The sequence below is a fragment of the Meleagris gallopavo genome, chromosome 4, assembly GCF_000146605.3.
Source record: "Meleagris gallopavo isolate NT-WF06-2002-E0010 breed Aviagen turkey brand Nicholas breeding stock chromosome 4, Turkey_5.1, whole genome shotgun sequence".
NCBI classification, from domain to species: Eukaryota; Metazoa; Chordata; class Aves; order Galliformes; family Phasianidae; genus Meleagris; species Meleagris gallopavo.
This window is the reverse complement of record NC_015014.2, coordinates 61,501,892-61,516,248: the sequence shown is the minus strand read 5'-3', so window position 1 is coordinate 61,516,248 and position 14,357 is coordinate 61,501,892. Positions and strand designations below refer to the sequence as shown.

The window sequence follows — 14,357 nt, the reverse complement described above, 5'->3', positions numbered from 1 at the left end:
TGTGAGGCGCGGAGCGGCCTGCGCGGGCGGCGGCGCCTCGGCGGGCGTGAGGGGCATTGGGCGAGCCGGGCAGGGCGAGGAGGGAGAGGCGGAGAGTCGGGCGCGTCGGCAAGGAGGCGGGAGCTCGCCCGTGAGAGGCGGGCCGGTGCCGCCGGCGCGGGCGGAGCGGCGATGGCCACCATGGAGAAGCTGATGAAGGCCTTCGAGTCGCTGCGCTCCTTCCAGCAGCAGCAGGTGCCGGCCACCATCGCCGAGGAGTCGCTGCAGAGACCGTGAGTGAGCGGCACGGGGCGCGGGGGTTCCTCGGTGCTTCAGCTTTTTCCCCTCCCCAGGGGGCTGATTCGCAGCCGGAGCCGGGCGGCGTTCCGGCAGCTGCCGGGGATGGGTCTGGAGGTGCTGCCCGTTCGCTGAGGCAGTTCAGGGGGCTGCAGGTTTCTAGGCAAAGGCTTGCAAGTGTGGCAGCCTAGATAATGAGAGGTACGGGAACTCTGCCTGGGTTTCGCAAAGTGGTTTTGGTTTTGGCTGGATACGCTGCTGAGGATAAAGGGACAAAAAAATCTTAAGTTTAACTTTTAAGTCTAGGGCTTGTCTGTCTTTAAGGAGTTGATGTGAATGGATGACTGTTTGTGGCAAACTTTGCTTGAAGTCTTGCACTGTTACACGTGTTGAGCTCTAAGAGGAAACAGCACAAATGCTTCTGGTATCTCTTTGTGTCCTTAAACGTTAGGGGTGGAGGCACTGAGAAGACGCTTGTTTCTATCAGTGCATTGCTCTGGTTTCGAGTCAGAGAACCTGCAGCTTTGCTGGAGGCCGAGGAGCTGTTCAGTGCCCCAGTGCTGCCTGTTGGGTTTGCTTTCTCTAAAAATAACTTTTATTGAGCAGGTGAAAAAGCACTAAGGATTTCAGTGCACTTGGTGAGTCACACTGTTACTGTTTCTCCAGGCGCCAGGGGGACAGGAGAAACAGAAAGGCTGAGGAGCAGGTAACTTCAAAATTGGCAGTTTCAGGTGCTTTTGGCAGAGCTGATCCATGTTGGAAGCTGGGTTCTTGGCCACCTGCTCCCACAGTATGGTTTGATATGGATGCCAGCTGAATTTACCATGGCTCACACTGCTTGGAGATTCTCATCTCAAACAGTTTCATTGTGTCGTTGACGCTCTCGGGACACAACAGATGAAAAACCTTATTTTCTTCATAAGCTAATTGTTTTTATACATGTCAGTGTTTTCAGGGACTAATTGCTGTTTTATGATTTGTTCGTACTGTTATTTTGGGTAGCATAGAGAATAGGTGGACATCTGTTTCCGTTCTTTCCTATAGATAACAGAAAAAAATCTAAGCAGATATTGTTAGGGTAGATCATTTTATTTCAAAAGAAAATAATTTGTACTTCAAAATAATTTGTGATGCTTGCAAAAGGATGTTGTGGTTCATGTGGAGGTTTGCATTTAGGTATACTATAGTCAAAGCACTAAGAAATCAAGCTTGTAATTGTCCTAGTTGACTTTGTTTTTTTCTGTTTAAAAATAAAAATAGGCTGGATGTTTTCAGAAAGCTGATAGTATTGCATGCCCCCAGGAGCTTTACCAATTCAGAAAGGGCATTGAGCCTCATAAAAGCCTATGAAAGGATATTGTCCCAATCTTTGGTGAAGTTTCCAAAATGGTTAGTGAAATACCAGGTCACATGTTGAGCATAACTCCCAGTATTGTTTGCATTTTCCATCCAATGGATTGGAAAAGAGAAATGCCTTTCTGTGTTCTTTGCATGTGGGGATCTGCAAAGTGGTCATCTTAATTGTCATCCTGCACAAATAACCCTCAAATATTTTGTAGTGCTGTACAGTAACTTCCTATCCTCATATCTGTTTGCAGCTGTGAAAACAATGTTGCTTTACGAGTCTGTATTGAGATGATAAAGAAATTGGTGAATTTCATAGCATAAATGCTGCTGGTTTGTTCTTTAATTGTTTAATTAAATATGTTTGGCATTATCCAAACAGATCAAATTGTCTTGTTGCTTAAATTAGATGAGTGAGACAATATCATTTCTTGAATTGGAGAGAATCACGTTATTGCAGGTGTTGATAGGCTTTTTTTTTTCTGTTGTTGGATGTTTTTCTGTAAAGTAAAGTAAAAGTAAAGTAAAATCCATCTTATCTTTCTCTCTTGTTTTTAAACCGACACCTTAAATTGTCACAAGGCAACGTTCAATGTTATGTCTTCATGAGTGAAAAATACCCACAAAAAGCATTCCTATTGGAGCGAGTGAAAATGGCCTTAGTATTTTGTTGCAATTAAAAAGCGACAACAACAAACTCTCTGCTGATCTGTAATGTTTTATGATCACAGAGGCTGGAGCATAGAGAACATTTGCACAAATGCATTGAAAGTCTTTGTGACAATGACTTTTGAGGTCTTGATGAAAACAATATCCTGGTTTTACTTTTATTATTAAAATATTCTTTGAATTCAAACATTTACTGGTAACCCAAGAGCTTTTTTTTCTTCTTTTTTTTCTTTTTTTTTAAGAGGTTTTAATCAGCAGTACTCATATATTACAGTTTTAGTGCATGTTACAGACATGTCAGGTTGTGGCCTCCTCTCTCATCTCCTCTGTTGTTGGTTTACTCTTCTGTGAATACTTAGGTTGAGCTCTCTGTCATCATATTGCTGCTTTAAGTTTCTGCTGAGGCACCTTACTGTCTCCCATCTCTATTTTTTGCTTTTTCAGACTCTTGAATTTTGATTGGAGTTGGGTTTGTTTTGGTTTGGATTATAAAGCTCCCCCAAACTTGAAAATTTGGTCAGTATGATGTAAAAATTGAGTTTGTTCAGTGAAATGAAAGAGCAGATGGACTGTCATACAGCATCCTGTATCTTATTCATCTCACCTCTTGTCACGGAGCTGACCAGAATGCTGTGCTAATCACACGTTTCTTCTGGAGAAGTAACTAGTTTTGATTTGACTGTTCTAAAGGCTGTCTTTTTGTTGCTTTTTTTTCCCCACCTTTGGAACAGTTTTCTCTTGTTAACTTGTTCTGATAGTTAATTATTGTAGTCATGTTAAATTGTGACCCATTTCAGTTTTACATTTGGTTCTAACCGTTACATTTGGAGCCAAAGAACTTTCCAGTAATGGGCATTTTTCATTACTCACTGTTTTTTTTATCGTAGCTTTTTGTTTGAGTGAATCTGTGATTGTAGATAGGTTTTATCAGCACAGTCTGTAGAAATATTGCAAGTTCTCTGCTTAGCTAAAGCTGTAAGAGCTGTTGACCTGCTTGTAATTCGAAGATGAGTTTTTGAGTTAATATGTCTAGGGTGCCTACTCCTTTTCCAGTCTCTTGGTCTATCCGTTGTTGACCGTATTACTGTATTGTTCAAATCATTGGCTGTACTTCAGCTTTATTAGCTTTATTTTTTAACGTGCTGATATTTCTGTTTGTTAGTAGAATCTTGAGTTTTCCCGTTGCTTTTCTGAAGGTTAATGTCAAGCTGTTTGGCCTGACGTTTTTAAATGCTAGTTCAGCAGCAGTGCTTTAGTCCTTTTACACATCCTTAATTCCAAGGCTTAATAAAAGTGAGTTGGATCTTTTTGTAGTTGGCTCATCTTGGGCTCGGAGTGCAAAATTATCAGGACTTGCTGATTTTTCTTATGTTGTTTGTTAACATTCTTGGCTTGAGGCTGTCTGTAGAAGCCTGCAGAAGATTAAACTCCCGTGCCTGTGGGGTGAGGCTTTCCTGTTAATACCTGCTGCTTTGGTATCTTCTGCCTTTGTTCTTGAAACATGAAGTGCTGTCTGACCATGCACTTGAGCTCACTGCCTCAGCTCTCTTGTAAGAAATGCGTGATGCTGTTGAGCCCCCACGTGGCTTATCAGTACTTTCCCTGAGGTCTTCATGATACTTCTGGATAAACCTTTCTATAAAAAAATCCCTTGTGTCCTATCTCCAGAGACAAAAAATATCATTGTGTTATCCTTCTCCCTTTGTAGACATATTAAATCTTTGTGCACATGCTATACATTAAATGTTTTCTTTTTCTCCTTCAGAAGCTGTTTTTTAGGAAGGCAAATACCAAATGGCAAATGAAGGATTCAGTGCAGCAAAGGCAGTTTGATGCTTTTCCTTCTTTCCCTTTGGGTAGTGACTCAATTTCTGTTCTTTCAATTTAAATGGAATGCATGTAGTTCAGAAGTTACCATCTTTGTTTTCACTTGAAATTTTTCAGGCCATTTTTCTTTATCTGTTTTAATTATTTTTTTCAATTACCCATTTCAGAAGTGGTAGACTCATGTTAGGGGAGTTCTTTGCTTACAGAAATCTGCCAGAGATCGATGTGTGCTCATCTGTTATTATTGAACATTGCTCCCTGCCTTGCCCAGGGCTATATTAGCTGAAGAAGAGGTCCTCTCCGAGGAATACTGAAGCTTACGTTTGACAATATTTTGTTTAGATCTAATGGAAAAACGGTGTTGTTTGTTTTCCTCATTAGTGTTCTCTAAAATGTTTGCAGGGGAGAAATAAGCAGATACTTGGAAGAAAAACTGAAATGTTGGGAAGAAATAAATTCCCACTCCCAGTATGACAGAAGGAAAAGGACAGGGATACTTATTTCAAAAAATGTAGTAATGTTTGAGCTGAAGGACTTACAGCTTAATTCACCGAAGTTTTTGTCTTAGCAGTGTGTTTTCAGTTACTATGAAGTGTTTATTGGCTGGTTACTGTTGGCCCTTAGAGCTGTGCTAGCTATGCTAGTGTAGTCCAAGGCTGTTCTGATCGTTTTCCAACTTCTACTTTAGAAACACTTGTTTGCTCTTTGATGGTTTTGCTGTTTTTTTTCTTAAGACAGAAAACTAAGTGTTAAAAATACAGATTACTTATTTTCACTTGGAAAGCAGAAGTGAAGTCCAGCTCTGTGCATCTGTGCATTCACTCATCTGTGAGTGAATGAGCAGGTGCCTCTTTGCTAGGACACACGAGAGGTACCTTGGGGTGTGTTTTTCAGCATCTGGGTTTCGACTAGTTAATTATTTATAAGTAATTTCCCTTTTCCTAGGGGTGGTTCTCTGTCAGTTAAGCTAAAAGTAGGAGACTTTGCATATAGTGAAATGAAAATTCACAGTCATAGTTGTCAATCTGTCTCATTCTAGTGTTTTGTTGTTGTTGTGGTTGGGTTTTTTGTTTTTTTGTTTTGTTTTGTTTTGTTTTTTTTGGTGTGGTTTTGTTTCCCCCAGTTCATATATTAAAAAGATTGAGGATGGAGCAGGAAAGAAGCTTCTTTATTTACGAGCTTATAGTATGTGAGAGTGAATGCTAAAGTTTTCTAAATGCCAGACTTTACACATTCGGCTCTGCATCTTTTGTAGATTCACATCCTTTGATCCTGTGACATCAGTTTGTTCTGTGCTTGCTGCTAGTTAGCCAACCTTCTCCTTAGTGTTACTGTAAGGACATGATTGTAGACAGGTATGGACCACGCCTAGAGTTTTGCTATTTGGATAATTTCAGAATCATCTGGGGGATTGTGATGTATGAGAGAATTGCATTTATATAGTTACTACTCACTTTTAGACTTCGATTTATTTTAATTGTTTCATTTTAGAAAGAAGGAACTTTCAACTACCAAGAAAGATCGAGTGAATCATTGCCTGACAATATGTGAAAACATTGTTGCTCAGTCTTTAAGGTAAGGCAAGGTCTATCTTAAACTTGTTGCTTTAATATAATTTGCTGCATTAACATGAATAGCTACTTCTGGTTACTAGATACATGTAGGCTTCCTGGTAGTTGCTGATAAAGTGCTCAACTTCTGTTTAAACTGAAATGGTACAATGTTTGTTATTGCTGCTGCTTTTTGTTGTTTGTGTTTTTTTTAACTAAGCCAAAATGTAATAGTTTTTCTTTAAACATTGGTAGAGTAGATATTATTCTATTTCAGACAGAAAAAAGGCAAAGTCGTCAAATACTGTGCCTGATTATGTAGGGAAAGAGCAGGGAAATAATTTCCTAACTCCTGATGAAACACTTATCAGCTGGATCATTTCTCCTCTTGTAAAACTGTATAGTGTATACGCAGTAGAGTTTTGAAACCCCTTTATGAGTAGCACTGATGTTTGCTTTTTGCGGTGCACAGTGTGATGTTGTTTTTTTAATATTTGTTTATCTAGAAATTCTCCAGAATTTCAGAAACTGCTGGGGATTGCTATGGAACTTTTTCTCCTCTGCAGTGAGGATGCAGAATCTGATGTCCGGATGGTTGCTGATGAATGCCTTAATAAAGTTATTAAAGTAAGAACTTCTAGGTATTGTGTTAACATATTTAACTTCTTCTTGATGCAATGTTATTTGTGAAATCACACTTATATTCTTTTAATTGCTTTACTTATTCTTGATAATCTCTTGTAAGAGTAAGCTTTAGGAAATTATGTCTTCTAAGGGGAGCTTTTTATGCATGGAGTTACATAAATTTTGTCTCAGATGAAGGTATTTGAACTTGTCTGTGGTAATTTATTGCTCTGGTTTGTTTTTTTATTCAGTGATTCATTAACTGTTCTCTTTAAGTTAGTTAAAAATCATTTTGGGATGGGAGGAATACTCTTGTTTTGTAAGCATGAGGTTACGTAGTATGTGGGAAAGCTAAAAATATTACTGAAAAGCTGACTGTAAGATGGTATGACTCGTTCCAGACTAATGGCAAACTGTAATTCTGATAGTGCTTTACTGAGAGTTGGCAGAGGAGCTTTTAGGCATAATTAGGATAAAAGCAGTGTTCTGGAGTCTGTTTATTACCATACTGCAATCCAGAAACAAAGACTCAGTGGAGACAGCAGATGGATATTAATAGAAGGTCAGTCAAGGTCAAATTATGGATTCAACATACAAAAGGAACCTTATGTGGAACTGATGTGAGCTGCTGCTTCCAGAACAGGTTTACCTTCACCTGTCCTTTCTTTTCTTTTTTTCTTCTTGTGTAATGTGCCTGCATAATTAATCTAGTTGATACAAAATGAAGTCTTTATGAATTTGTAAATAAGAATTCTCTTTAGCTTGAAGGGGATATGTAGAAACAAGCAAACAAAAAATCTGTATTTCTGTAGAAATTTCAGTTCTTTCTATTTGTTTGGTGTCTGTATGAATTAGTAATCTGGAAGTTTGCTGTTTGCAAAGGCTTATCCCATAACGATGGGGAATGAGGTAATGCAAATGTTTTTTACTCTTTTCATTTTGTCTTGTAGCACTTTGTTCATTCTAATGTAAACGGTTTTCCATTTCCAAGAGTTTAGTACTGCATGAAATGCATTCACCATTAAGTAACATAATTTACTTAAGGAGATGCTCTGAAACAGTGTTAAAGAATGCAGACTTCCTTCCTTCTTTCATGAAATTGTTCCTTTTAGTTTTACTGGTCTGTTTCATGTTGTTGTTGACTGGAGAGCTTTTAGGTAACTTGAAACACTTCATTTTTTTTCTTTTTTCAGATCACTGTATAGTAGTTTTTCTTCTAAAGGTTAAGGTAATTTTAAATGATGGAGTCTTCTATCAGTCATTAAGCTTGCAGCTTAACCACAGCTATGAAATGGCAATAGTTATGTGGCAATAGTTTCTATTCTGTTTCAGTATTTATGCTCTGTGGAAGCAACTCAGTCTTTAGGCAGACCTGTCTGGTATATAAATGAAGAGGGAAAAAATCTACAGTTTTCTTTCTTTTGTGCAAGCAGCAGTAATGCTTGTGAGAAATGAAATGGTCTTGAGTTGAATGCGTTGTAAGGATAGCTACCCCTTCTGAAGCCAGAATAATAGCTGGTGCTTCTTTTGTGTTGATTGATATCAATGCAGAAGCAGTGAACATCAGGAAAACTTAATTTTTAGGGGATGTAAGTGAGATTTGTCCCTAGTCTAGGCACCTGCAGTTAATAGTTAGAGTGCTTCTAACAGTGTAAAGATACAAGCAAGGTAATATTTTATGACAATGACTAGTGTAGTCTGGGAGCCATAAAGATTTTGGGCATGCAATTTTAGGATAGAGAAATAGGAAGGAGCAACATGACCTTCACTGACCATGCGTAAGCAGTTGTGGCCTCCACATTAGCACTTGCCATGAAAATTTTACAGTTATGAGTAATCCTCTGAAGATGTGAATTTAATGGTTGATGGTCAAAATGGTGGATAGGAGACTAGAAATCATTGAATAACTGGACAAGGAGTAAAGAATCAAATAGGGAGCATAGCACTGTTAAATCCATAATGCAAGCATTTGCACACTGTATGAAGGTCTTGTTTCAACTGATGGAGTTATGGTGGAAATATTCATAAATAGTGGTATGTGCAAGGAAAAAAAAGGAAGAAAGGATAATCGTGTGTACAAAATATTCTATAGGAAATACAGTGGAACTAGTTTCATTTTTTCCCCATTTTGCCATTTGAAAGGTGTAGGGAGAATGATTTGGGTTGAAATGAACAGAAAATGAACATTTCTCAGCACTTACTTTCATTTCACATACTCTAATCCTTAATTGCACTTGAAGTTTAGAGCAGAGTAAAATGCGTGCTCTCTCACAACATGGTTGATCAGATCCTGAAACACGATACAGCTGTTGCCCTTAATACTTGCGAGTAATAAATGGATGCAGAAAACAGGCCAGTGCATAAAAGAAAGGGTTCTCAAGGGCTATTAAAGGTTATGGCACAAATGCAGTCTTGGTTTGGGATACATCTGACAGTTTGTGGCTGTTTCAAAGTGGGGTTGTATAGCAAGGAATAACTCCCACTGCTTGCAAATACTGTTCTGGTATTTTAGTAGTCTGTTCATGAGTATCTATTACTGGCTGTTGCCAGAAGGCATGGTAAGTTGGCTGTACCTGTGGTGTGATGCCATATGGCCTCTTCTGGGCAGATTGAGGTCAAGTAGCTAATTCCAACTAATTTAAATACTATAGTATAGTTTAATTTGTGGGATTGTTTGTGTTTGTTTGTTCTTTGGGTAAAAGGTGAAGGAATGTCTCTTGTACAACCAGAATGTGTTAAATACAGGATAATGGAGAGAGAATGTTCTGTATTTTTAAGGCTGTTTTATTGCAAGTGCAACTTTGTTCCTTTAAAGTGCCTCCACTCTGATATGATGTATTGACAATGTATTTTATTTCAGGCTTTGATGGATTCCAATCTACCTAGGTTACAATTAGAACTGTATAAGGAGATTAAAAAGGTGAGGTTTGCCTTCTTTCATATCCTTCTGCAGTATGCTATTTAGTGTTTTAGTAAATGAGATTGTAGCCTTAGTGTAAATAGCATGTTTATTTTTTTTTTAAGGTCAAGATCAAAACCTCTCTTTTGAAAGATCTCTGACTGCTTAAAATTATTCTGCTCAGTTCCTTACTATTGGCCCTATTTAGTTAGATTTTTTCACCTCGAAAGCTTATCTGGCAGAAAATGTGTGAGCATTTGGTGTGAACAGCAGTCTGAGATAGCCTTAGTAACTCTGCAGTCAAATGAATAAGCATATTAATGGTGTTTGCTTCACTGAGTGAGGTGGAATGTGTAACTTCAAGGAAAAAGGTGGTGAAAAGTAGGTGGAGGACACTGAAGTTCTTAATTTGCCAAAGCTTCATGCAGGAATTATTTGACCAAGACCTGAAGTGGTCTGATACAAGTTTTAATTAGGTTACTTTGTGACTTATATATACTTACAGCTTATGTAAGAAACATAAGTAAAAATACTGAAGCATATCTTTGCACCACAGTGCACAATTTAATAACAGTCTTTATGTCAGTTGAAGATCTTTTTGTTTTGTTAGTGTATGGATATTAAATAAATGCTGTTTTCAGCATGGTATCATCAAAAATCTTGTTTTGCATCTATAAGCATATAGCAACTGGTATAAAAGAGAAAATACAGGTGGGGTTTGTCAGACACTACTGGTATTGATTATTATTATATTTCCCTACAATTGATAGAACTTCAGAAAACAAAATAGGAAAAAAAAAAATGTGAGTAGCTTTTCTGTAGATGTAGTGGTTTTTTTCTGCTTGTGCTAACAGTGGTACCATGAAGCTTTGATACACTAGCCAAAGAAAATAAGAAAAAACAATTTCTAATCACCTCAGTTCAGTTTTCGGGAGATATTAATTTGAGAAGTATTTAGGTAAAGGTAAATAAAGTATGCAGTTTCTCCAAGTAGGGAGATTGTGAATTTGGCACCTTTCAACTTCCATAGTTTTCCACATTGCCAACAATATTAGGGAGCTCCAATATATCCTCAGGCTGAGAATCTAATCATGTTCTGGTGCAGGTCACTTGCATTATTGAAGGTTATTATATAGATGAATAGACACTAAATTCAGAATCCAAGCCATTATGAAATAATACATGGAATTTTTGAGGTTCTCAAGAGCTGAAGGTTATTTACTTGCACAGCTCCACGGTTGTCAGTTTTGTGCTGGATTTGTATCTCTGCAAGTGTTCCAGTGATTTTTTCTTTGTTGGTTGATGACTGTGTCTATGGTATTTTAAGCTGATTTCAGCAAAATGGAGATCTCAGATGTTTACTTCTCTTTTTTTGGTTTTTATTATTCATTTTGGGTCACTTGGAAAATGCGTAATACCAACTAGAAAAATAAAGGCATTCTTGGAGCTGACTTTGCTTCCTTTTGGCTAGAAGAATTTTAGGGCTTGTAGATATCTTTTGTTCTCATCTAAGTAAAATTGTATAAAATTGAAGCAATTATAGACCTTTTTAGTAAGGATAGGTTTTGCTTGATGAAATGGTTGTACATTCTCTATAGAACGGTGCTTCCCGAAGCCTGCGTGCTGCGCTCTGGAGATTTGCTGAGCTTGCTCATCTAGTTCGCCCTCAGAAATGCAGGTAAACTCATCCTAGCAAAGCATTTTCCAAAGTTTAACAAAATATAGCCATTAGCAAAGTATTACTGTTCTCAAATTTCAAAGATTCTTCTTCCCTCAGTGCCTTTACTAATCCCTGTCACATTATCTGTGAACTAGCTTTATTGAATTAGGTGGTATTCTTCTAGCAGAACTTGAGTTCTGTGCTGTATGTGATTCGGTGGGAGAGGGAAGGAAACTTATAAAAACAATGAGTTGTACTTCATAATGTTCTTTTTGCTTAATATTGTCTGCAAATCATATTCAGAAGACTTTATGTAGCTAATAGATGCGTTTTGTATGATTTAGTAATAATACTAATTGAGGAGTACGAAGAGTATGAATTAAAAACATTTAAGTCAGTACAGTTGTTCTTACCTCAAATTTGTTTTTCTCCTTTATCATTCTTAGACCATACTTAGTGAACCTTTTGCCCTGTTTAACACGAATAAGTAAGAGACCTGAAGAATCCGTACAAGAAACGCTAGCTGCAGCAATACCAAAAATCATGGCAGCATTTGGCAATTTTGCAAACGACAATGAGATTAAGGTATCTTGACCATAGTAGTGCTTCCTGTTCTATCCCACAGCACGGTTAAACTACTACTGTTACCAATCAGATGTTGCAGTGAATGGTATAATAGCTGCATGTATAAATTAAGACAAGTGTTGTCCTTGCACGATGTAATGCTTTTGGTGGTTGAAAAAGATATTTGCTGACTTCTGAACTCCTCTCCTTTTTTCTTTATCATTAAGAGTAAAGTAACGTATCTTGTTTTTAGGTTTTATTAAAGGCTTTCATAGCTAATCTTAAGTCCAGTTCCCCTACTATCCGTCGAACAGCTGCGGGATCAGCAGTAAGCATCTGTCAACATTCGCGAAGAATGCAGTATTTTTATGCCTGGTTATTGAATGTTCTTTTAGGTAAGATTTGGGAGGGGGGGAACTACATTTGCTTCAGATATCAGTAATGTGAGATTCTTTTCTCATGTATGATGCTAAATGTGAAAGTGTTTTTCAGACAAAGAAAGGATGCTTAGACATCAGTTACACAGCTAATGCTTTCTTTATACTGTGTTGTTGGGCCTATGCAGATGGTAATGTTATTTATCTCTTTGTGTGTGGAATTATGAGGTCAGTAATGTTGAAAAGAAACAGCCCAAACCAGGGAAGCAAGTAGCCTATTGGAAAATGAGGAGATCTGGGGGTTGTTGTCAAAGATCTTGCACAAGAGTCTGTGAAAACTTATATTGTTTAGCAGCCTGGTTTTTAGTGCAGAAGGTCTGAGATTGTGGTACAGTTATGAGGTTCTTTCATACGTAGACTACGTTGCAAATGGAGAGGTAAGGAAGACAGGCAGATGCAGAAGGCGTTAGCCTTGTTACTTAAAAGAAGCGGTGACGAATGCAAACACCATATAGTGACTTTCCTCATTCAGTCGTGAAAACGGTGTGCTACTTCTCAGTCCTCTGTTATTTGTACACAGTGTTCTTTTCTGTCTCAAAGGTACTGTTTTATAATGTTGTCAATGAATTCAGACAGTAGTATTAATACGAATGTAACAAATATTTATCGTATATTTTGAACTTACTGCTTTGATCAGTACTTGAGACAAGAAGCAGAAGTGTAAATATTTGTTAGGACAGTAGCCTGTGCTTTGGAAAGGGGGAACTCTGTTGGGCCTCACTTAAAAGGACAAGTGGGGAAAATCGCTTAATAAGAGCAACTAGGATGATTTAGGAAAAAAAAAAAGTGTTTTTATTGAACAGAAAGTGGTAAGGAATAAGGGAGGAGAGGCAGGGCCCTCCAGCCATTCTGCCTCATTGCCTACATCACTGTGAGGAGTGTTAAATAATACATATTTTTAAGTGTTTCTACACTAAAAAAATCTTTAGTTGTTGGATGGTGGTGTGGTCATCTTGTTTTAAAGAAACTGTTATATGGGTACGTAAAAAATCATATATTGAAGTTAATCATCAGTAAGTTTATTCTCTTTTTACCCCCAGGCTTGTTAGTTCCTGTAGAAGATGATCATCCTACACTTTTAATTCTGGGTGTTTTACTTACGCTGAGGTATCTCATACCCTTATTGCAACAACAAGTAAAGGATACCAGCCTGAAAGGCAGTTTTGGTGTAACAAGGAAAGAAGCAGAGATTTCACCTTCACCAGAACAGCTTATACAGGTAGAACTTATGAGGAATAATTAACCTGGAGAATATTCGAAGCGGAGTAGGAGGAAAATCTTTCATGTAATACAATGAAATGCTAGTTTGGCATTGAAGGTTTCAGGCTCTTCATCTTGGTAATTTATAGTTTGTCCATTGTTTGGCATTCCTGGTAAATAATTTTGATAACAAGAAATCTGAGAGAAATGCTTGTTAGGTACTCCTGAAGAAGCCAATGAACTCCATCAACAATAAAGCATTATTTGATTGATCCTTTCTTCTCTAACAATTAAGTGTCTTAATGAAAGCTTCTACTGAAAAGACGGTTAAATGACTAGAATTAAATAAAATTTTCTTTGGGAAAAGGGTGATGAAGATTAGATAAACCGTTTTAATGCATTTTAATGAGATTTTATGTGGTACGTGAGAGCAAATGTACTATGTTGTGTCTTTACAGAAACTTACTCAAGTACTTTGTTGTTTTTCAGGTTTATGAGTTGACTCTGCATTACACTCAGCATCAGGACCATAACGTTGTGACTGGAGCTTTAGAATTACTACAACAGCTCTTTAGAACACCACCACCTGAACTTCTCCATGCTTTGACGGCTTTAGGTGGCATTGCACAGGTCAGTGTATCCAAAGATGAATCTGCCATCAGGAACCGCAGTGGGAGCATAGTGGAGCTCATAGGTAAGCTGTATTTTCAGTAATTTGAGTTAAATTGAGGTGACAAGGCTCTTTCCTTGATGTAATCTGAAAGTGTGAAGTATAAAATAAAAGTTGTAAAAGAATACATAGCATTTTTCCAGGTACAGGATAAGATCCCCTGCCATCCTCCCCCTTTAAGTGGGTATGCATCTGTTGAGTAATGAGAAACTCCAAAGTAAATTTTTTTTTTTGTGGTGTTTTCTTATTCACACGGAGCAAGTTGACAGTGGTGACTGATTTCTTTTCACATTTATGTTCTTTTCACTAAGCACCTGACAATTGTGATTCATAGAAAGCTGATCTAACCAGAATTTATGTATTAACATGTATTAACTAAGGGTTTTGTGCTGAATAAGAAAACTAGCATGAAACTAAAGCATGACCTTAGTTTATCCATAACTTTTAAAATCAGTTATTAATGAAGTGCATGTTCTTAAAATTATCTTTTAAATGCTACTTACCTCTTTGAAAAGAATCTGACTGGATTTCTGTAAGAACTTCTTTGGACTATCGAATCATTCTAGTATTGCTGCTCTTAGAAGGTAATTCATTAGCCAGGAGCAACCATAGCAATGAATGTAAGAACACTTTTTTT

At 37.6% G+C, this 14,357-nt stretch overlaps 1 protein-coding gene across 1 annotated transcript in view; it reads left to right on the top strand.

Annotated features, from left to right (window-relative positions):
- The window catches only part of LOC104910867 (huntingtin-like), a 22,981-nt gene extending 8,637 nt beyond the window's left edge, over nucleotides 1-14,344 (top strand). Inside the window, exons 7-15 of the mRNA XM_010710507.2 lie at nucleotides 7-272; nucleotides 5,608-5,691; nucleotides 6,173-6,293; nucleotides 9,151-9,210; nucleotides 10,788-10,867; nucleotides 11,296-11,434; nucleotides 11,667-11,808; nucleotides 12,891-13,069; nucleotides 13,540-14,344. Of these exons, the coding sequence (XP_010708809.1) occupies nucleotides 7-272; nucleotides 5,608-5,691; nucleotides 6,173-6,293; nucleotides 9,151-9,210; nucleotides 10,788-10,867; nucleotides 11,296-11,434; nucleotides 11,667-11,808; nucleotides 12,891-13,069; nucleotides 13,540-13,764 (1,296 nt within the window). The 3' untranslated portion in view covers nucleotides 13,765-14,344. The remainder of the gene's footprint in view (nucleotides 1-6; nucleotides 273-5,607; nucleotides 5,692-6,172; nucleotides 6,294-9,150; nucleotides 9,211-10,787; nucleotides 10,868-11,295; nucleotides 11,435-11,666; nucleotides 11,809-12,890; nucleotides 13,070-13,539) is intronic.
- The last annotated feature ends 13 nt before the right edge of the window (nucleotides 14,345-14,357 follow it).